Here is a 23421-nt window from a genome sequence, read left to right on the forward strand (position 1 = left end):
TCCAAAATACAAAAGATAGAGTAAATGATATAATCAAAGACAGTAAGATAGGATAATATGGTGGTGGCCAATTAATACACATTGCTTCTTACTACTGCATCTGAAGCCTGGCACTTGACAATGCCATTCTTGCTTCTTGTTTTCCAATCCATTATTTCTTTGTCAATTATCTTTTTTCATTTTTTAGTTGAATGTCTTCTTTCTTTCAACTAGGCACTGTAAATCTGAGGTAGTGATGCTTCTGCTTCAGCAGGGTCATACCCGTTATATATGGGTGTTGCAAAGCGTCATCTACAGATATTCGCTTGTTGGGATCTATCACTAACATTTTTTATAACAAATCTCTGGTTTGACCTGTTTTTATTTTACCACATTCAGACTCTGATGGGAATATCTATTCTGGAAAGAGTTCTTCAAATTTGGTTCCTGGATACTTTGGTCTGTTCTCTACATAACTCCTCATAGTTGACTAGAGTTTCTTCATGAAATCTGCTGATGGTATTCCTAGTTGCACGATAACTCTATTCCATTGATCAATACAGCCAGTGCCTTGGAATATCAAATAACCTTTCACCATTTCTCCCATGATGCAACCCACTGACCAGATATCAATGTTCTCTTTGGACCCCATCCCCAGGAGAGCTCTTGGGGCTTGGTAACATTGCACCACCACGTAGGTAGGGGATCATCATAAAGTTAATGTAGGCTGTCCAGGCCAGGCCAAATTCGAGGATCTTAAGGGTGAATTCTCACTTGACTACAATGTTGCTAGGTTTCAAATCCCTATGAATTATACCTGCTGAAAGCAGATGTTTAATACAACAAAACATCTAGTAAACATAGTAGGACATTCTATCATGGTACAACTCCATATGGATAACCTGACCTAAGTTAGCATCCATTAATTCCATAACCAAATACACATCTTGAAATTCTTCTAGAGTTTTTTGTAAACACATTTAACATTATTTAAATGTGTAAACACATTTAACACATTATTTTTATGATTGACACATTTTAAGAAGACAAGTTCAAGATACACTCTGCATGAGTTTGTTCCTCAAAAGGACGACTTAGTTTCTTTACTGGAACATTTATCCCAAGAACTGTATCAAAAGCAGGATAAACAATTCCCTGAGATCCAGAACCAATTGGTTTTAACTGCTGGTAAAATTTTAGAACAGTGAAAGTTTAATCTGCGCCTTGCATGCTGTAAAACTATCACATTTACCATCACTCATGAAATACAGTGCCAGATGATATTCTGAAGAGTGGGTACAGCCATCAAATTCCTCACTCCCCTGCTGCTGCAGGCACAGAGGGTAGGCCAGCTGATCAGAAACTCTGCACACTGGCTATTCATGGTTCTCCTGTTCCTGGGCATGGCTGCCACCCTGGCCTGCCCCACACCACCACCGCACCCCCCCCCCCACCGCACCCCCCCCCACCACTGGGGCACTTCAACTTTTCCAGTCCTGTTCCCTTCTCCCCAACAGCAAAATTTTAAGGTTTCAGATGACTCAATTTAATTTTCATATGGTTCATAATTATGGTTTTAGTCATTGTTGTTTCTTAAGTAATGACATAGATGCACTCATTAAATATACATGCAGTTTAAGGAAAGTATCCTTCAAATTACAAAGCAGATGACTTCCTTAAAATCTTATATAGAGAATTTGTACTATCACTATGGAATGTTAAAAGAATGACAAAATGGGATCTATATCCCCATCATCTCCTTCCCCCAGCCCCCTAACAAACAACAAAAAAACTGAGTTGAAAACTTTTGGAGAAAACGAAGATTCAACTCCATGGCACATTGACATACTCCCAAAACTCTCATTTAGCAGCTACTATGATATGCACAATGCTAAAATGTACAAGGCACAAGTCATACTTCCATGGAATGTACCCCATTATCCAGACTGAAGTATTCAGCTTCTGCAATCTGATAGTTTATCATTTTCCCAATTCACAGGAGAAAAAAAATTAAGGCAATTTTCTCCATTTTAAATATTTCTCCCTTAATTTTTTCTCAAAACTTGGATATCTTCTTCTGCCTATTTAACTATTATCTAATGTGAGGTACCATCTGGTCTAGCACAGAACTGCATACTTAGCTATTTTGTTTTGGGTTATCAGTGGTCTTCCGCAAAGAGTACTTTGATTTCTATACAAGTCTGGAAACCACAATGCTGAATGATGGAGAATCAAAAACAGTATAAACCAGGGCAGATTAATTTCCTCAATGAGTTACTAATCATCTAGTTATAGAGAGAGGATATAGAAATAAAAATTAAGTAAAAAATACAAAATTTTACTAAATGATGAAAAAGGCTGTCAAGCAAGTTCTACATGCAGCATGAAGAGATAAATCATTAGTGAAATAAAATGTAATGGGAAAGGTGGTGATTAGAAAGAAGCCGGAGGAAGTGGACTTGGCCCAATGGATAGGGCATCTCCCTACCACATGGGAGGTCCACGGTTCAAACCCCAGGCCTCCTTGACCCATGTGGAGCTGGCCCATGCGCAATGCTGATGCGCGCAAAGAGTGCTGTGCCACACAGGGGTGTCCCCCGCGCAAGGAGTGCGCCCTGTAAGGAGAGCCGCCCAGCGCAAAAGAAAGTGCAGCCTGCCCAGGAATGGAGCCGCACACACGGAGAGCTGACACAACAAAATGATGCAACAACAACAACAAAAAGAAACACAGATTCCCAGTGCTGCTGATAAGGATAGAAGTGGTCACAGAAGAATACACAGCGAATGGACACAGAGAGCAGACAACTGGGGGCGGGGGAGAGAAATAAATAAAAAATCAATCTTTAATTTAAAAAAAAAAAAGAAAGAAAGAAAGAAGCCAAAAGTGGATTAGGCTCACCTGATAGGGTGTCCGCCCACCACATGGGAGGTCCAGGGTTCAAACCCAGGGCCTCCTGACCTATGTGGAGCTGGCCGATGCGCAGTTCTGATGCACACAAGGAATGCCATGCCACACAGGGGTGTCTCCCGCATATGGGAGCCCCGCGCGCAAAGAGTGCACTCCATAAGGAGAGCCGCCCAGCACAAAAAAAAAGTGCAGGCTGCCCAGGAGTGGCACCACACACACACAGAGCTGACGCAGCAAGATGACGCAACAAAAAAGAGATGAAGTGTCCCAGTCCGCTGACAAGAATACAAGTGGACACAGAAGAACACACTGCGAATGGACACAGAGAACAAACAACTGGCGGGGGTGGGGGGAAGGGAAGAGAAATAAATAAAAATAAATCTTTAAAAAAAAAAAAGAAGCCAGACAAGCTGGGCTTTAAAGGTAAAACAGCACTTAAAAGAAGCAAAGAGAAGGGCTGCCAGGTGCTCATTTCAGGCTGTTAAAATGTTGCTACTGGGAAGCGGACATGGCTCAAATGATAGAGCATCCACCTACCATACAGGAGGTCCAGGGTTTGGTACGCAGGGCCTCCTGGCCTGTGTGGTGAGCTGGCCCACATGCAGTGCTGCTGTGTGCAAGGAGTGTCCTGCCACGCAGGGGTGCCCCACACATAGGGGTGCCCCACCCATAAGGAGTGTGCCCCCCAAGGAAAGCTGCCCCACCTGAAAAACGCAGCCCACCCAGAAGTGGTGCTGCATACATGGAGAGCTGACGCAGCAAGATGATGCAACAGAAAGACAGAATTCCTGGCGCTGCCTGACAAGAATGCAAGCGCACACAGAAAAACACACAGTGAATGGACACAGAGAGCAGACAACAGGGCAGGGGGAGAGAAATAAAAAAAATAAACCTTAAAAAAAATAATGTTGTATGGGGTTGAATGGGACCTCACATATATATTTTTAATGTAATATTATTACAAAGTCAATTAAAAAAAAAATTAAAAAAAAAAAATAATAATGTTGCTACTGCAGATCTCTGAGTTTCATCTGGTAATCTGGTACTGGTTAGAAAAAGAGGTGCCACATGAGAACTTAAATCAAGTAACACACCTAAATTCCCATTTTATATATTTCAGTCTCAATTCATTGTCATATAGCACAAAAACCTCAATAAAATTGAAACCAACTAACGACACATCTTATTAATGATAAAAAAATATATATATGAAACCCAGGTTCTTGCTAGCAACTAAAACTAAAAATTCTCTTTGATCAATCCCTTTTTGAAAGTTTGGCTACAAAAATAACATACCCAAAGGTTTTTCTATGCATGGTTCTGAAGAACATATGGTCAACGTATTCCTTTAGACATATTCTAAATTGTATTCACGGATAAGACCACACTAGATCGCTGCTGATTCATCTCACTACTAAACTCGCTGATAAAAATGCTTTTCGCATCACACCAGTTATTTAAGTTCATTATTATGGCTGCTGGAAGAACACAACCCAAATGCTGTTCATCCCTTTTTAAGTACATCAGGTCTCAGTAACATAAATAACAATGTTTTTATTGGTGGATGCTGTGACTCCTGTAACATCCTATTTTTCTTCTTTCCTTTGGCCATAAGCTCAGAGCAAAATTTGTAGCTCTCGTCTAACAAATCAATGAACTATGCAGTTTGCATATCTAGAAGAAATGTTACCTGGATTTATTATCCCCCTGTCTCTATTTTCTTTCACCTGATCCTCTTACATGTACTCTTGAATTACTTTTATTTTTTTGGTAAATTGTCTCAAATCCTTTGTGGAATAAAATGGAGTATAAATAAAGAATACAAAATCTAGAATATACAATTAATGATTAAACAGAATGGGGTGTTAAAATTTTGCTATATTCTACTTTACTTAAAAAAAAAATAAGGCATAGGAACAAAAATTCCTTTACAAAAAAGTTTTACTTTTTTTTTTTTTTTAAGTCCAGGATTCCTCCAAGAATTAATATATATAAAAGACAACTGCCTATAACTTTGACATCTGTCTATAGCATGGCACAATAACAACTGAAACCCACAATAATGACCCAGGGCACTAAAATATCCTGAATATTAAATATTAAAATACTCTGGATCTTTTCTCCAAAAAATAGAAGTAGGCTAAGATGCCGTTTTAGATATATTTTAATTATAACAACAACAACATTTTCTGGTTAAAATTTACGGAAAACCCAATTAAAGACAGCATCCCATTATCTTACCAAGACTCAGGTAACCCAAGTAATTGTAGACATTCTCTAACATCTTTTCTGGACCTTCCTCTAAACTCAGTGGCATTTCTACACTTAGAATTTCAACCACTTCTGTGTCAATGATTTCAAAATCTCTATTGCATCCCTACTTAGAAGCCTTATCATAACTTCAAGTAAAATGTTCAAAATGAAGCTTCACTGCCTTCCCCTTTTTCCCCATCGCCCATAAACAACCCTTTCATAAGACCTCATTTCTGACAATGATACTATCATACTGTCCAACTCTAAGGCTTCAAATCATCTTTGCCCATTTCTTCTCTTCATCTCTGATATTTTATCTCATCAGGCTTGACCATTTCTTTTTTGAAATGGCTTTCTGATTAGCATTTCTTCCTTCATTCACACTTTTATTTCCCTAGTTCAGACCCTAATCATAAATGCCCTAAATACTAAGACAGCTTACAAGCCATCTGTTTCATCTCTCTCTCCTCATCAGATTTTCCATTTCATCCTATAATCCACTATGTTGGCACTGTTTTTATCATGTTATTTACCTCTAACCTGCAGTAGCAGCTTCCTATAACTTATTATATCAAAGGTGTTATCAACCTGACTTTCAGGATAATCTAGGATGTGACTTCAGTACTAATTATCACACATTTCCCATATCTATCCCTAAATCACCATCTACTATACAAGGCTAAACAAATTAAAATACCTACCATACTAGGTCACATTCTTTGCTTATTCTGCCTCTCCTCCCTACACCTGGAAGGCCCTTCTTCCAGCCTCAGCCAAACCTAACAAATTCTTAAGAACACTGACTCAGGTCTCATGTCAAAGAAGTCTTCTGCTTATTATATCCCATAAGGACCTTGTTCTTATCTGCTTTCCTACTACATTTGCAATCAGTATCAAATGGCTCATGTTTCATGGGTATGCTCCTCAAGGTGGTCCCTTCCAATCCTATGCTTTCAATTGCAAACTATAAGCTGACTTCCAAATCTAAATATACATGCCTGTCCTCTTCACTAAATTTCAGACTCATACATCCAAGTGTTACTTGACAGTTATATTTGGGTATCTAACAGGCATCTTAGACTTAATGAGTTCAAACAGAACTCTTGATTTTTACCACCAAAACACTTTTCCTCCAGTGTGACTCATTTCAGCTCCATTATCCATTCAGTTCCTCAGGCCAAAAATCTACAAGTTATTGTTGATTCTTCTCTTTCCCTTATCTTCTACTTTAACCAATGATGAAAAATTTGTTGGTGCTACTCCCAAAATATAGCCCAAATCCAACCACTTCTCAACAATGTCAACCTGTTCAAGTTACAAGTATCGGAATCTACCTAAAGTTTTCTAAGAATCTCCTAACTGATCTTTATGCTTCCACTCCTTCTCCCTTACAGCTCATTCTTCACAGAGCATTCAGGACAATCTATTTAAAGCCAAAATCAGATCACATAACTCTCCAGTTTAAAACTCTCCAGTGGCTTCCTATTACATTAGACTCAATCCAAATTCCTTATCACAGCCTATGAAGACCTACATAACTTGCTCCATCCTTACCTTCCTGACCTCACCCTCTGCTACTCTATTAGTTGTCCATAATGTTTCATCAACAGTGGATTTCTTTCTATCCCTTGATCTTTATCGAAGGGCTTCTACCTGGTTGTTTATCCATAACATTCTTCATATAACTGCCTCTTTCTCATTTTTCAGGTCTCTGCCCAAATGTCACTCTCTCAGAGATGCTCTTGACCATCATAGTTAAAGTCACCCACTACTCCATTGTCCAGTTTTATTTTCTTAGACAACAGTGATGAGTGTTTTCTTCTCCCACTAGAATGCAAGCTTCTTTAAGTTCCTTGAGGGCAGATATGATGTAAGATTTTATTTTTATTTTTTGAGGTACCAGGGCCAGGGATCGAACCCAGAATCTCACATGTGGGAAGCTGACATTCAATCACTGAGCCAAATTAGCTTCCTCATGTAAGATTTTAAAAAACTTTCCACTGCAGTTGCCTACTACAAACATGGGCATGTAAGAAAACCAATAAATACCCAATGACTAACCAATAAAAAGGAATACCTATAATCTGTGAAACTATAACATTTTTGAATGCCAGGTATAAATGCAGAGAAACTACAAAAACAGTTGTGACATGATTACTATTTGGCATAAATTCAGAATCACATAAATAAGGTTTCCTAATCTAATCAAACACTAATTTATATTACAACTATTTAAAATTCATTAAAATGACAATCACCAGACAAGTAATTCTAATGGAGCAAACTGTCTTACTTAATGTTATAATGTCCAGTTTTCAGTGTACATCTATCAGGAAGCTGAGCAAGTTTCCTTGAGAGCAATTTAAAATACTTTCTGCACTCCTGCACTCTTGTGTTTTGTTCATAATCAGTAGAAGCAGAAAGTGGTAGTCCATCTCTGACACGAACGACTGAGGCAGATAAAATCACGGACATTTCAACCCCTCGAGAAGACCTAAAACAAAATGAACAATTGAAGTCAGATAAAAATTACAGCCAAAGCTGTTAAACATGTGTAAAAATGTTCAACTCACTAGCAAGCAAAGAAAACTAAATCAATGCCATATACTATGCTTCACCAAACAAATAAGCTTTTTAAAAAATACTCGCTTCTGCCTGGCATTCTTATAAGTAACAGTGAAGATAAAAGCCGGTATAAACACCATACTTGAGATAACTTGTCAATATTCAACAAGAGGTTTTTTTTTTTAATTATTTATTTATATATATATTTTTAATTACATTATGAAAAATATGAGGTCCCATTCAACCCCACCGCCCCCGCCCCCCACTCCCCCCACAGCAACACTCTCTCCCATCATCATGACACATCCATTGCACCTGGTAAGTTCATCTCTGAGCATCACTGCACCCCATAGTCAATGGTCCACATCATAGCCCAGACTCTCTCACGTTCCATCCAGTGGGCCCTGGGGGGATCTATAATGTCCCGTAATTGTCCGTGAAGCACTATCCAGGACAACTCCACGTCCCAAAAACGCCTCCATATCTCATCTCTTCCTCCCGTTCCCCACACCCAGCAGCCACCATGGCTACCGTTCCCGCACCCATTCCACATTTTCTCTGTGGACATTGGATTGGTTGTGTCCATTGCACATCTATGTCAAGTGAAGGCTTAGATTCCATATGGGTACTGGATGCACTCCTCCCGCTTCCAGTTGTAGACACTCTAGGCTCCATGTTGTGGTGGTTGACCTTCTTCAACTCCATGTTAGCTGAGTAGAGTAAGTCCAATAAATCAAAGTGTAGAAGCTGAAGTCTGTTGAGGCTCTGGGCCTGGGTGTCATATTATCAGTCCAGAGATTCAAATCCCCTATATATATCTCAAACCCAGCACCGACTACAATTCCAATAAAGTAGCATGCAAGTCTTGTGAAAAGAGATCCTCTCTGAGTTCAATTCCATCACGCAGAAACACCAGCTCCAAAGAAGGGCTATCTGTCATGGCAATGAACCCCTTCTGCCATGACCATAGAACCCGTGGGTCTCTTTATCCCTCAAAAGAACCAATACCTGGGGTTGTATCTACCTTATCTGTCTCTTAGACTCTGTTCAGTTGTACATAGGGGTATTCCTTCTGACAACCTCCAGACTCTTTTTTAGAGACTCACAGCCTTATAATCTCATTTCTCCTTTCCATTTCCCCCTTACATTAGGTCAAACAGCTTCCCGAAGTCATGTCATTATATGTAGACAGTCAACAAGAGTTTTAAAAACTATAAATCCTTTAATCCTATAAATTTAAATAATATAATTCTACCCTCAGGAAAATAATGTCTTAGACAACATTTAAAACACAAAGACTTCTTTTTTTTTTCAGGAATTACTAAAACCAACCTAAATATACAAGCATAGGGGGATGGTTAAGTAAACTATGGTATGCCCCTATGGGGGAGGAAAAAAAAAAGTTATGTTTGTGGAAAAAGGTTTAATAATGTGGTAAAATGATGAAATGTTAGGTAGAAAATGGCAGGATAAAAACTGCAAATCTTATATTCCCTAAATATAAAGCTAAGGAAAGAAAGAGGGTTAAGTGGGAAATAGATACTAGAAAGAGAGATGTCAAAATTAGGATAATGCTTATCTCTAGGGAAAAGTGTTATGAGTAATTATCTTTTTATAATTTTCTAAATGTTCACAATACTCCACATGTTAAAATCAATCCTAAAGCCAAAGGAATACCATTTTTAAATTTGTTCTCAATCTTTTTATCAGAAAGCAAGTGATGATGGTACCTTTATTTAGATCTGGTCAAAAAAAGATAAATGGATTTCACAGGCCTAGGTCTGAAAGAAATCAGGTAAACAGTCAAGCTTTGGTTTTCAATCTTAAGCGTGCAAAAAAATTGACAGAAGTATGATTAGAAATGCAGATTTCGGGACCTACCTACCCCTCACCCCCAAATTCTGATTCACTGACTATGGCGTGAGGCTAAAGAACCTTCAATTTTAGCAAATTTTCCAGATGACTATAATGCTTATTGTCTAAGGACCATACTTTGAAAAATACTGAATTAAACCACATCCAGTCTGAAATTAAGTGATAACTATTCCCTCAGCAAAACTATCAGAGTTCAATGCCTTCAACTTGTTCTCTCTCCCTAGCAGAAGGGAACCTGTGAAAATTTAAAAGTTTCACAAAACTCCATAGGCTTTTTTTCAAAGATATAGTATCTCAGAGATCAAATTAATCCATATCTATCTGGCTAGTCATTTGGGCTAAGTCAATATTATTCCATTCCAAAAATGAAAAACTAAGTTAGTAATATATAAAAAATACCACAGAAAACCAGCCGGAGCCAAGTATGGGAATCAGAAGACTACCAATCATGATGGTAACTGATCTGACAATAAAAATTAAACCAAACAATGAAGCTAATGCATTAAATTTACTCCTCCTTTTTCCTCTTTTCATGAGAAAATAGGAAAAATAGCTAGTTATAAATAGGTCATTACTTTTCTTTTTTTTTTGAGGTACCAGGACTGGGGATTGAACCCTGGATTTCACATGTGGGAGGTCAGCACTCAACTACAGAGCAACATCAGCTTTCCCAAACTGGCTTATTTGTTTGTTTTGCTGGTTGTTTGTCTTTTTTCAGGAGGCACCAGTAACCAAACCTGGGACCTACCATGTGGGAGGCAGGAGCTCAATCACTTGAGTCATATCTGCTCCCAGGTCATTCATTACTTTTTAACATTTTTCTACTCCACTTGTTTAAAAGAAAGAAAAAAAGCAGTAAATTAAATTAGATTTTACCACAGTGAAACCTTAAAACTAAAATTCCATTGTGACATACCCAAATCAGCATTACTTTCCCATTCATTTAGTAGTAGCAAAAGAAAGCTGGGATCCACCAAGGAATTATATCTACACTATAATGCCCTTTAAAATAACTTAACATGTTTTATTTAATTGTTAAGCTATAATTAGACTATTTAGCCTAAATATAAAAATAGTAGCAAATGTCTTACTTTATACCCTTAAACATTTGTTATTTAAATTTACATTAATGTCTTTCTAGAAGTACAATGCAGCACAATAACCACAGGGCAGAGTTGTGACTTGCAGGCTCCAAATGTCCATATTTTTAGTATTTAAAATTAGGTTGCTTTCTTTATGCTTGACCTTTCTAGGATCCTAACAGAAACATTATGAATAGTCTTTATTAATAGGGTACCGACTTTGATGTAATTGTCAAAATTACTCTTTTCCTTTAATGACTTGGAGGACAGAAAAATATGATTCATACTTCCTAAAACAATTACTGAGAAAATAATTCTAACTTTAAGATCTATTTGTTTAACAAACATTTAGTGAGTACCTGCTATATGCCAGGAACTATGCCAGACATTAGAAATCATTGTTCCTACCATAAAGAAGCATCAGTTCAAAAATCAAGAGAAATTAAAATGAAAAGAGCAAATACAATGCAAACTATGTTGCCCACCATTTTACTAAATGTAAAACTATAGTTTGACAAAACTGTATTTCAGGCTTATAACCAAAAGCAGAATGCAGCAGTCTTATTTCTTGCCAAAATTCTTAAAATGGCTGTCAGAGGATTGTTTCTATTTATCAGCAGACAAAATTTTTTGAGGAGCAAAAGTTAAATCTCTTTCTTCCAGACTAATGTGATCTAGCATCCCAATCAGTTGAAGTTAAGGAAGCAAAAGAAACTTGTCTGAATGTCCAATCAACAATGCCAGGCTAAGCTAATTTGCAGAGAGACCTCAATCACCAAAGGATAAGCAGCCCTCTCTTCTTCCAGCTCCATAACCAGGCTCCCCACCCCAACCTTATCTACCTTTTACTCTAGATTCTTAACGTAATTTCTTTAGAAAAACTCCAAACTTATCTGGACAGTACTCGTAGAAAAAATATCTGTCCACATAAAAGCCAAGACAAGGTTAGGGTACCCTTAGATTCTAAGTGAGGTCCTGGTAGGGAAAAACAAGGAAGAGCCAGTGGAACAGTCAGTAGTTAGTTACAGCATGAGAAGATTCGGGAGCAGTGGTAGTTTTTATCTTATCAGGGCCACAGATAAATTTCTAGGTCAATGGTCCATTTTTCCTCATCTGTAACACAGAAGGAATATTACATATGCCTTTAGACAGCAGGAGAAAAAACTCACAGTGAATCTGAGAAGCAGCCTGTGTTTACTTTCCCTTACGGCAGGGGTTCTTTAACCAGGGGTTCGTGAACTTGAATTGAAATTCAAAAGAACATTATTCTTGTGGGGATGAGTGGGTGCAGGTATAATATATTTATTAAATAATACACAGTATAGTGTGGACTTAGTAAGGGGTCTGTGGTTTTCACGTGACTGGCAAAAGGGTCTGTGGAACAAAAAAGGTTAAGAACCCCTGCCCCATGGCAATTACTAGAGGAAAAAGCCAAAATTAGAATCTAAGTAGGTCTGGTTAAACTTTTACATACAGGCTGAGGAAAATAAATTCCCAGATGCCAAACTACTATAGCAGTGGTTAGCAACCTTTCAGAGGCAAGATAACAAGATACTGATCCCTATTTTTCAGGACCTTGTAAGGGTAATGACTATTGGTGGGATAGGCCTGTGGTACCAGAAAGGCAATAACAAACATTTAGAAGAAAACTTAGGGAAATAGCTTTAGGACCTTCTATTATATTAGGCAATGGATTCTTAAACTTTACACCAAAAATACAAACAATGAAAGAAAAAAATAGATCAATGGGACTTCCTCAAAATTTAAAACTTTCGTGCAAAGGACATTATCAAGAAAGTGAAAAGATAACCAACGAAATGGGAAAAAATATTAATATTTGGAAACTGTATATCTGATAAAGGTTTAATATCCATAATATTTATAAAGATCTCCTACAATTCAACAACAAAAAGACAAACCAATTTTTAAAAATGGGCAAAGGCCTTGAATAGCTATTTCTCCAAAAAAGAGATACAAATGGCAGATAGGCACATGTAAAGATATTCAACATCATTAGCCATTAAAGATGCAAATCAAAACCATAATGTGATGCCACTTCACACCCACTAGAACGGTAATATAAAAAAATTAAAAATAAATTGAAAAAAAAAAAAAAGAGAGGCGGCGGACTTGGCCCAGTGGTTGGGGCCTCCGTCTACCAAATGGGAGGTCTGCAGTTCGGACCCCGGGCCTCCTTAACCCGTGTGGAGCTGGCCCATGCATGGTGCTGATGCGCGCAGGGAGTGCCATGCCACGTAGGGGTGTCCCCCGCGTGAGGAGAGCCGCCCACCGCAGGGGAAGGTTCAGCCTGCCCGGAAGTGGTGCTGCATACATGGAGAGCTGACACATCAAGATAATGCAACAAAAGGAGGCACGGATTCCCGTGCCACTGACGGGGGGGGGGTGGACAAAGAAGATGCAAATGGACACAGAGAGCAGACAGCGGGGGGGGGGGGGGGGGGGGGGAGAGAAATAAATAAATAAATAACTCTTAAAAAGAGAGAGAGAGAAAATAACAAGTATTAGCATGGATACAAAGAAATGGGAATGCATTCACTGCTGATGGGAATATAAAATGGTGCTGTCACTGTGGAAAACAGTTTGGCAATTCCTCAAAAGTTAAACTCAGAATTACAATATGACCAGGCAGTTCCACTTGTAGGTACACACCCAAAAGAATTTAAAGCAGGCGTCTCGAACAGGTATTTGTACACCAATGTTTATCACAGCATTATTCACATAGCCAAATGGTCGGAGCAACCCAAGTGTCACTCCATGGATAGATGGATAAACAAAGTATGGTATGTACCTACAATGGAATATGACTCAGTCTTCAAAAGAAATGAAATTCTGATACACACTAGGATAAATCTTGAAGATCAGGTTGAGATTTGTTTAAGCCAGACACAAAAGGGCAGATACCGTATGATTTTACTTACATAAAATAATTAAGATATGCAAATTCATAGGACAGACAGTAGATTAAAAATTAGTAGGGGCTTGGAGGGGGAAATGGGGAGTAAATGTTTAATGGATACAGAACTTCTGTTTGGGGAAAAGTTTCAGTAATGTATGGTGGTGATGGTAACACAACACTGATTGTAATTAATACCACTGAATTGTATGCTTCAAGATGGTTAAAATGGGAAATGTTATGTTGTACATATGTTCCCACACACACACACAAAACACAACATTTAAATAGATTTTACAGCAAGATGGTGTCATAAAAACCTCTTTTAAGATAAAAACATTTCATTCTGGGGTCAATCGCTCATACTCTTTTAGTTCATCATTTCTGAAATTTCAGCCATTCAAGTACCATGTTCAGAATTCTTATCATATGTGTCCCACCTGTACTATTATTTTCCTAATATAGGTCTTTCAACTGGACTTACTTTTTGCCTAGCCTTAGCAATAATATCTGTGAAATAAGCTTTAAGGTATTAGGTTTTTTCCCTAATAGAAGCAAAAATAAATAATTATTAATTTTTTGTTTCTTTGCAAATGTGTATATGAAAACATTTTTAAGAACTATTTTTTCAAATGTTCATCAGTTTATCACTCCAATTATCTTGCACAACTGATGACCAAAGTTTGGGAACACTACCTTACTACCTTAGTACATATTATCTTAGTAAGAGTTCTAATTGAGATCTGTGGAAATGGGAAAGAGTTATTTGGAAAGAAAGCTATACTAATTGTGATGCACAAAGTGGGGGAAGCTTGAGTGAAAAAGGGGAAAGGACTTATACACAGCCAGATATTAGCAGGAGGGCACGTGGGAGACAGTACATGAAGAGGGGAAAGGGGAAGGGTACCAAGGACAACCAGAATTTATTCTGCAGCTTTGCCTGAGCCTCCTACTTCCCTAACAGCCTTTGCACTCTTATTATGGATGCTTGCACTGCAGAATATGTTGTATAAGATCTTTGGTTCCAGAACAGATTAGCTCCACATCTAGGAACTGGGCCCCCAATATATGCTCAAATGCATCAATCCCAAACATTTATGTAGTACCTCATATTTCATAAACAGTGAAGTAAGTATAACCTCCCTTTTACAGATAAGGAAACTTGAAGTGCACTCCCTCAATGTCACACTGCTAATATACGGCTCTGGTACTTAAATCTACATCACTGTACTACACTGGTCTCCCAAAACCTACAGTGATAGAATCTAGTGATACAGAAACTATATAGGCCATCCATCAGCCATATGGGACTGAAGCCCCCCTCTCAACTAGAGGTGGAGTGGACATCACCATCCCAGAATCCTCAGTATTGGGGAATGAACTATGGACTAGAGTGGACTTACTGATATTGTACTATATAGTCTTATTTTAGTTTTAGCAATGGAAGAACTTGTATCATTGCTGTGGAGGCAGTGGACACTAAAGGTTCTGAGGCCAGGGAGAGGGAAAACAGGTGTAATATGGGGGCATTTTTGGGACTTGGAATTGTCCTGAATGACAATGCAACACCAGACACAGGTCATTATACATCTTGCCATAAACTACAGAATTGTGGGCCAGAGACCATAAACTACAACATAAACTATAATCCATGCTTGGTGGCAATGCTCCAAAATGTGTTCATCAATTGAATGTACCTCACTAATAATGATGTTGTTAATACGGGTAAATGTGGGTGGTGTGGGGAGCAGGGTATATGAGAATACCCTACATTTTTAATTTAACATTTATGAAATCTAAATTAAAAATTAAAAAAAAAAGAAAAGAAACTATATAGGGAAGCAGATGTGGCTCAAGCAGTTACATGCCCACCTATCACACGGGAGGTCCTGGGTTCAGTTCCCCATGCTTCCTAGAGAAGACAAGCAAAACAGTGAGCTGACAAGATGGGCTGGTGTAGCAAAATGACACGAGATGACGCAACAAAGAGACACAGGAAAAATAAGAGCCACAACAAGTGGGGAGCAGAGGTGGTTCAAGCCATTGGGCACCTCCCTACCACATGGGAGGTCAGCTCATTTTGAAATAATAACAAAATGACTTACATTTTCCTTAGGAGGCAGTAAGTGTGGTGATTAAAAGAATGGACTCTGAAGCCAGATTGTCTGGGTTCAAATCCTGGCCCCACCATGAACTAGCTTTGTAACATCGGGCAAGCTAACGTGCCTTTCTATATCTCAATTTTCTAACCTGTAAATTGTGGCTATTACTAGTATCTATCTCAAAGGGTTATTTTAAAGACTAAACTTAAAGTATCTGAAACACTGTCTTGCAGTCTATAAGTGCTATATTAAGTATTTGATATTCTCATTTTTCTATTTTCCTCTGTGGAACAGGCACTAACACAAATTACTTCATTTAACCCTTTCAATAACATGTAAAGCAGATATTATTAGTTCCATTTTACCAATGAGAAAATTCAAGCCTGGAGAGGTTAAGTGATTTGTCAAATCACTAAACTAGTAAGTGACAGAGTAGGGACTAAGTAGGGATTAAAAGTAACTTAATCACCTCATAAGACACTGCCTCTCAACATATCCAAGCTTCTTACTCAGATACATAGAGGACAGCCACCCCTTTGACAGGACTGGGCTTCTTTCACACACCAACATATACTTAGATTTTTAAAACATCAGTCATACACCAAAAAAAAGGCACTAAACTGATGTGATGGTTCTCACTGTACGTAAGGCCCAGATGGTCCATTAACTTAGGGAATGGTCACCAAGCGTCAGATTCAACTACTGAGCTACAACCTTCATATATCAGAAATGGTAGGTACTTTTCAAGGAACCACCCAATTCCTTACAATCTCAGCACATAAACGAGAAAAATGGAATATAATTCACAGATTTTTAAGAAGTGGCTGTTCCACCTGTCAGCAAGAATCCAAACAACCTCCCATCTGGTGGTAAAGTCAGCCCTGGGCTGGCTTTACCTTGGCTGTATAGGCACAGGAGGGTTCTCAATCTTTCCACCTATGCCAGATGGATGATCCAGGAAATTAAAGAATAGGAGGAAAATCTAAAGCTGTTTTCACTGGCAGAGATTCAAGCCGACTCGGCCTTCTCTTTCGGAGCCCTCCTCCACCTGTTGAGCCAAGTGCTCAGGTCATCCTTATGTCACATCTTCCTAAAGTGCCCATAACATGGCCTCCTGGCTCAACTCCAGAGGTTTCCGTGAGCCAACGCGGGCAAATCTCTGGGCTCGATGTTCATTCGAACCCCACAAAACACAAAGGAAGCCACAGGTTCAAATGCCACGTGGCCTAGAGAAATAAGAAATACCACTTCAAGCCCTCTCCGGTCACCTGAACAGCCTAGATGGATCTCCCTGATTCTGACAACTGAGCTCCAAAGGAATTCCCTCCACCCGTGGGCAGCCTACAGCCATAACCCCCCCCGCCCCAGACACTCTCCCGGGCTGCCCCATACCCGGGTAGGTCAGCCGAGAGGCAACCGCCAACCGCGGCCCCAAAGACCCCTCAAGCTGAAGAGGACGACGGGGTCCCCTCTTGCCCGCCCCTCAAGAGCTACGCGGCTCCAACACCACCCTGCTCCTGCCTCCACGGCGCAGGCTCAGTTCCCGAAGTAGGTCTGTTGTCCCCAGGGCGAGGGCCGAGGTCGCGGCGGGAGGCCGGGAAAGCGAGAAAAGCGGCCGGCCCCAGGTCCGAGCAGCCCTGCGAAGTGAGAGAACAGGTGTAGAGGGGCTAGGCTGTACCTGTGGAGCCAGGACCCGCCGCTCCGAGTGACGCGTCCCGCAGTGCATTGTGGGGACGGGGAGTGGCTTTTCCAAGCGGTCGCACCGCGTCCAACGTGTCAAGCTCCGCCCCGGACCCTAGACCATCCCAGACCAATCAGGTTCTGTGGGAAGGACGCATTGACCCGTCCCCACCCGGGCCGCGTTATCCCGCCCCCTTCAGGAGAGACTGTCCCTCTCAAGCCCGTGAGTCAGGAGATGGTATCTTTGCTGCCCACCAGAAATATGGATAGTCTCCTCTGCCTGACGCCCTGATTTTGCAGGCAACTGGTCTGTCACAGGCGGCCCTACAGCAAACCCTTCTGCCCCGTGAAAAAAAGCAGGAGAATGGATATGCCCACACTGGGTGGGCAGGTAAAGAGCTCCTACCCATCAACCACCATACACAAGGAGCCTTACTGAGGCAGAGAAGTGCTACACGCTGACTCTACAGCACCTTCCAGTCTCAGCATCAGTCATGCAGGTATTCACCCGAGCATCTACCTAATGTGCCAAGCACAGTATTAGGTACTGGATTACAGGAGTAAAACGTTACACACGGTGAAATTTGGGTGCAACGATATATTAATTTTGAATTGTCAAAGAAGAGGTCTCTGAAGAAGTGCCTTTTTAGCTCCACACATATGAAAGAGTCTTAAAGAATGTTCTGGGGAAAGGCGACGGTGTGAGGTGACGTGGACATGAAAGAATTTGATGTGTTCTGGGAACACAAAGGAAGACAGTGTGGCCAAATGTTAAGAGAAAAGAGAGGATGAGATAAGTAAGACAGGAGCGGGAAACGGACTTGGCCCAGTGGTTAGGGGGTCCCTCTACCACATGAGAGGTCCATGGTTCAAACCCCGGGCCTCCTTGACCCGTGTGCAGCTGGCCCACGTGCAGTGTTGATGCGCGCAAGGAGTGCCCTGCCACACAGGGGTGTCCCCCGCGTAGGGGAGCCCCAGGCGCAAGGAGTTCTCCCCTTAAGGAGAGCTGCCCAGCGCAAAAGAAAGTGCAGCCTGCCCAGGAATGGCGCCGCCCACACTTCCCGTGCTGCTGACGACAACAGAAGCGGACAAAGAAACAAGACGCAGCAAATAGACACAGAGAGCAGACAACGGAGGTGGGGGGGATGAAATAAAATAAATAAACCTTTAAAAAAAAAGAAAAAAGTAAGGCAGGAGCCAGATCATGAAGGGTTTTATTGGCCACGTTATAGATTTCAGACTTTCTTTTGAAATATATCCTAAGGTAAGTGGGAACTAATAATGAGTGTTAAGTGTGATCTGATTTATAGACCTAAAAGCTTACTCAGGCTGTTTATGGGAAATAGATTGGAAGAGGGCAAGAGGAGTTGCTAGGATACCCATTTGGAGGCAGTTGTATTAGTCAAGGCCAGAGAGGATGGTGGCTTGAACTAGGGTAATGGTAGTAGAGACAGTGAGGTAGATAACGTCAAGATATGTATAAATTGGAGGTGGAATCCAAGGGACTTAATTAACAGATTGGTTTGTCAGAAACGGTGAAGAAAAGAAGATTATTAAGGATGACTCCTGAGTTTCTTCTTAAGTATCAAGATGGATTTAGAAGCCATTTACTGATTCAGGGAATATGGAAGGAGGAGCAAATGGTTTCCGTTGTGTTAAATTTGAGATGTTTATAAATGGAAATTGCAAATAGATTTGGATATGTAAGTCTGCAGTTCAGAAGAAAGGTCTGGACTAATTATATAAATGTGGTGGTTTTGGGAGTGTAGATAAAATATCTAAAGCCATAGGAGGGAATCTAAGGAAAGAATGTAGAGGGCCTAGGAAAGAGGGCCTCAGTAGAAAAAGTGAATGAAGATGGCAAACTAAACACATGCTTCTTCCATAACCAAAGACCTAAAAACAACAAATAATACTGCACAGGTGGGACCTGCTTTGGTGGTGCTCCCCGCCCACGGGTGGTGAATACAGGGTGGGGAGAGAGCCCCAGAGCAATTATCAGGATGATTTCTTGAGATATTCCAGTAGGAGTCAGTTGGTTTAGTCTCTCTCCCTCCACCATTTTTGTACAAGCAAAGGCAGTCAGAGGTGTCTGCCCCCAGGGAAGAAAAGTGAATGAGGTTACTGGGGCTAAAAGGCAGGGAAGCATTCCAGGTTAGTCTAAATAAAGGTTGATTTATTTGAACAAAGAAAAGTAGTAATGAATTGGAACTAAACTCCAAGAGGATCTTCACATATAAGATGGCAGGAAAGACAGTAAAATAAAAGCATGCTAAGGTTCTCATCTTGTTTTAGGAAGAATATAGATAGGTTAAATCTAGACTGTGTTTGAGAAATTTAATCTTAATTATACATATTAAAATTGTAAGAGCAAGGTACAACACCTTGAAAAACTGGTGAGCAGTGTCTTCTTAAGCTGAACACATGCTTACCCTTTAACCCAGCATTCTACTCCTTGGAATACACTCAACAGAACTGCATTCATATGTTCACCAAAAGACATATGTATGAGAATGTTTACAGGCATGCTATTAATAATCATCTCAAACTAAAAACAACCCAAATATATTAGTCTGCCAAAGGGGTGCTGATGCAAAGCACCAAAAATCTGTTGGCTTATATAAAGGGTATTTATTTGGGATAGAAGCTTACAACTACAAGGCCCTAAAGAGTCCAACTCAAGGTTACTTTCTCACCAAAGTCAGTTGCCACATGTTGAAGCAGGATGGTTACTGATCTCTGCCTGTTCTCTCCTTCCTGGACTTCCGCTTCCTCTTGAGGCTCCGTGGGCCCAGCTTCTTCCCGATCTCAGCTGTAGGCTGCCAAAGAGCTTATCTCTCAGGGCTTCTTTTTTTTTTTTTTTTTTAAGGTTTTTAAAAATTTCTTTATTTTTCCCCCTTCCCCTCCTCCCACCCTGCTGTTTTTGCTGTCTGTGTTGTCTTCTCTTTTAATTTTCTCTCCTCCAGGATTTGATCCTGGAGACCTCTGATGGGGAGAAAGGTTCTCTCAGGGCTTCTTATATCAGTCTCGACTCTCCTCCCAAGGTTAGCTACAAACTATCAGGTGAATGGTTCATCTCTCTTCCCAGGGCCCCAGGATCAAAAATGACAGAGTTCTCTCTCTTGCCATTTGTCTTCTTTTTTTTTTTTTTTTTTAATTTTTTTATTTTTTATTGACTTTGTAATAATATTACATTAAAAATATATATGTGAGGTCCCATTCAACCCCACCCCCCCACCCCCCCTCTCCCCCCCCCCCCAACAACACTCGTTCCCATCATCATGACACATCCATTGGATTTGGTAAGTACATCTTTGGGCACCTCTGCACCTCATATACATTGGTTCACATCATGGCCCATACTCTCCTCTATTCCATCATGTAGGCCCTGTGAGGATTTACAATGTCCGGTGATTACCTCTGAAGCACCATCCAGGGCAGCTCCATGTCCCGCCATTTGTCTTCTTGAGTATCCATTTTTATCAGCCCATCAAGGGGGCGGGTACTCAACCTGAGCTGAGTTACTGACATACCCCAATCAGAAATCCTGAATTGATTTTATCAAGTAAACTTAATCAGAGGCACCTCGCTGAATTTAATACAATCAAAGGGTATCACACCCAGAGGAATAGATTAGTTTACAACATAGTCTTTCTCTTTTTGGGATTCACAAAAATAATTTGAAACTGTCACACCAAATGTCCATCAACCATAAATTGGATAAATTTTAGAATTTTCATATATTGGAATACTATACATAAAAGAGAATGAACAGTCTACAACTACATACGAAACATGGATTAATCCTCGTAATCATAATGTTGAAGAAAGAAAAAACATACAAAAGGGTGCATACTTTATGATTCCACCCAAATAATGTTCAAAAACAGGCAAAACTAATGTATGGTGATAGAAGTTAGTATATTGGTTACCCTTAGGGGGTATTAATGTTTGGAAGGGGATGCTAGGGGGTTTCTGGAGTTCTAATAGTGTTCTTCTTGATCTGAGTGCTGGTTACATCAGTGAGTAATTAATGGAAATTCATCAAGCTATGCACTTAAAATTTATGCACCTTTTCAGTATATATTGTATTATTCAATTGCAAATTCACATTTAAAAAATATTAAAGGTGATCCAGCCTGCTGCATTCAGCTCACAATAGGTTGGCTCAAAGGGAAGGCAACACAGAAATAAAAGTAAAGACACAAGAGGGGAGACAAACCTGGGATCAGGGGACTCACAGCTTCTGGAACAGAGAGCCTCAACCCTAGCTGTCCTATGGCATTTATTGGGAAATACCAAGCAGCTGTTTGCTATCAGAACTGCAACATCATCTACAATAATAGGAAACAACTGCAACATCTAACTGCTACGTTTAACAGGTGTAACATTTACAATAAGAAACAAGCCAGTTTCCCACAATTCCAGCCATGAATGAATAACTGGTACCAGACAAACCTTCCTACTACAAACAATAGAAAACTGCACCAAATCTATGAAACAAGTTTTCAGGTATTATTCAACAGGCATGGTAAGACTGTGATTCTGGAAATATAGAAAACAAACTAAGTAAGTGCAAAGGTTGCCCCAGATTTCCTCCTGGAGGTATTTACTAGACCTACAGACAGGATAGAAGGAAGTACAGAGTGCAGTGCTCTTGCTGAGGAGACAGAAACTGAAATTCAGAGAGACTGGGGCAACTGAAATTTTCTTGGTAAAATACCACAAAAGAGGGGGATTTACAGAGAAAGAGCTCCGGAAATATGTGAAATGGTCCCCTTGAATCTTTGGCTTAGACACAGGGCTAGATTCCATGAGGCTAGTTAAAGAACACCTACTGGGGAAAAAACAAATACTGGGGAGCTGTGAGCTAAGCAACTACTAAAATTGAAGAGATTTTTGAAACATTCAAATTCTGACCAATTAGAGTTGAGAAACCTTATTGAATACTGAGATATTTGGTAGAGAAGTCCCAAAAGGCCATGCTCTAGAAATCAGGCTAAACTAGCCATAGAATAAAGACTCTTCTAGACCCGCCCACACAAAGCTGAAAAAGCTGATATGAAAATAAACTAACTGCTTGATTGAATGAAACTTAAGCATCTTTAAGACAATAAAATCTAGGCACTCAACCATGTAACATCCATAATATCCCGCATCCAATAAAGATTACTATACATGTGAATGGGTAGGAAAAGAGTAACCATAAACAGAAGAAAAGTCAGTGAATAGAAATAGACCCAGAAATGACAGAGATGATGAAATTAGCAGATAAGGACTTTTAAAGAACTCTTATAAATATGGTAAGAAATTTAAAGGAAAATATGAATATGGAAACTATTTAAAAACTATTAAAAAGGACCAAATTGACCTTCTAGAGCAGAAAATATATATATATAACATCTGAAATAAATTCCCTGGAGAGGCTTAACAGCAGCTTAGACATTGCGGAAGAAACAATCAATGAATCGGGAAACAGTGCAAAAAAACCCAAATTCACACTGAAGCACAGAGAGAAAGTGTTGAAAAAATGAATAGAGTCTTAGAGACCTATGGGACAATATTAAGTTATTTAACATGTGTAATCAGAGTTCCAGAAGGAGAGGGGAACATATAAAAATTATTTGAAGAAAAAATGACCAAAGGTTTTCTAAATTTAATGAAAAATATAAACCCACAGATTCAGAAAACTAAACAAACTCCAAACAGGGTAACACAAAGAAAACCACAAGACACATTATATTTGAACTGCTGGAAACCAATAATAAATATTTTAAAACAACCAGATAAAAAGCCCCACTACATACAGAGAACAAAAATAAGAATAATTACTGATTTTATATCAGAAAGAATGCAAGTTAGAAGATAATGGAATTGCATCTTCAAAGTGCTGAAAGAAAAAATTGTTGACATAGACTTCTATATCCAGCAAAAGTATTCTTAAAAATAAAAATGAAGGTATATGTCATTAGAAGGGAAGCTAAAGGATGAAACAAGGGCTATATAGCATAGTGAACCCTGTAGTAGGTAATAAGTGTGGTTAATAATATAAATATACCTGAG

The 23421-nt window shown here is 39.6% G+C and overlaps 1 protein-coding gene and 1 pseudogene across 1 annotated transcript in view; both read right to left on the bottom strand.

Annotated features, from left to right (window-relative positions):
• SEC22A (SEC22 homolog A, vesicle trafficking protein) overlaps nt 1–17475 on the bottom strand; it is an 85068-nt gene extending 67593 nt beyond the window's left edge. Inside the window, exons 1-2 of the mRNA XM_004465793.5 lie at nt 17357–17475; nt 7434–7634 (exon numbers count right to left, since the gene is read on the bottom strand). Coding sequence (XP_004465850.1) covers nt 7434–7615 — 182 coding nt within the window. The 5' untranslated portion in view covers nt 7616–7634; nt 17357–17475. The remainder of the gene's footprint in view (nt 1–7433; nt 7635–17356) is intronic.
• Nucleotides 352–1383, bottom strand: LOC139438885 (mitogen-activated protein kinase 9 pseudogene; annotated as a pseudogene).
• Nucleotides 17476–23421: the final 5946 nt, after the last annotated feature.

The sequence above is a fragment of the Dasypus novemcinctus genome, chromosome 4, assembly GCF_030445035.2.
Source record: "Dasypus novemcinctus isolate mDasNov1 chromosome 4, mDasNov1.1.hap2, whole genome shotgun sequence".
Taxonomy (NCBI): domain Eukaryota; kingdom Metazoa; phylum Chordata; class Mammalia; order Cingulata; family Dasypodidae; genus Dasypus; species Dasypus novemcinctus.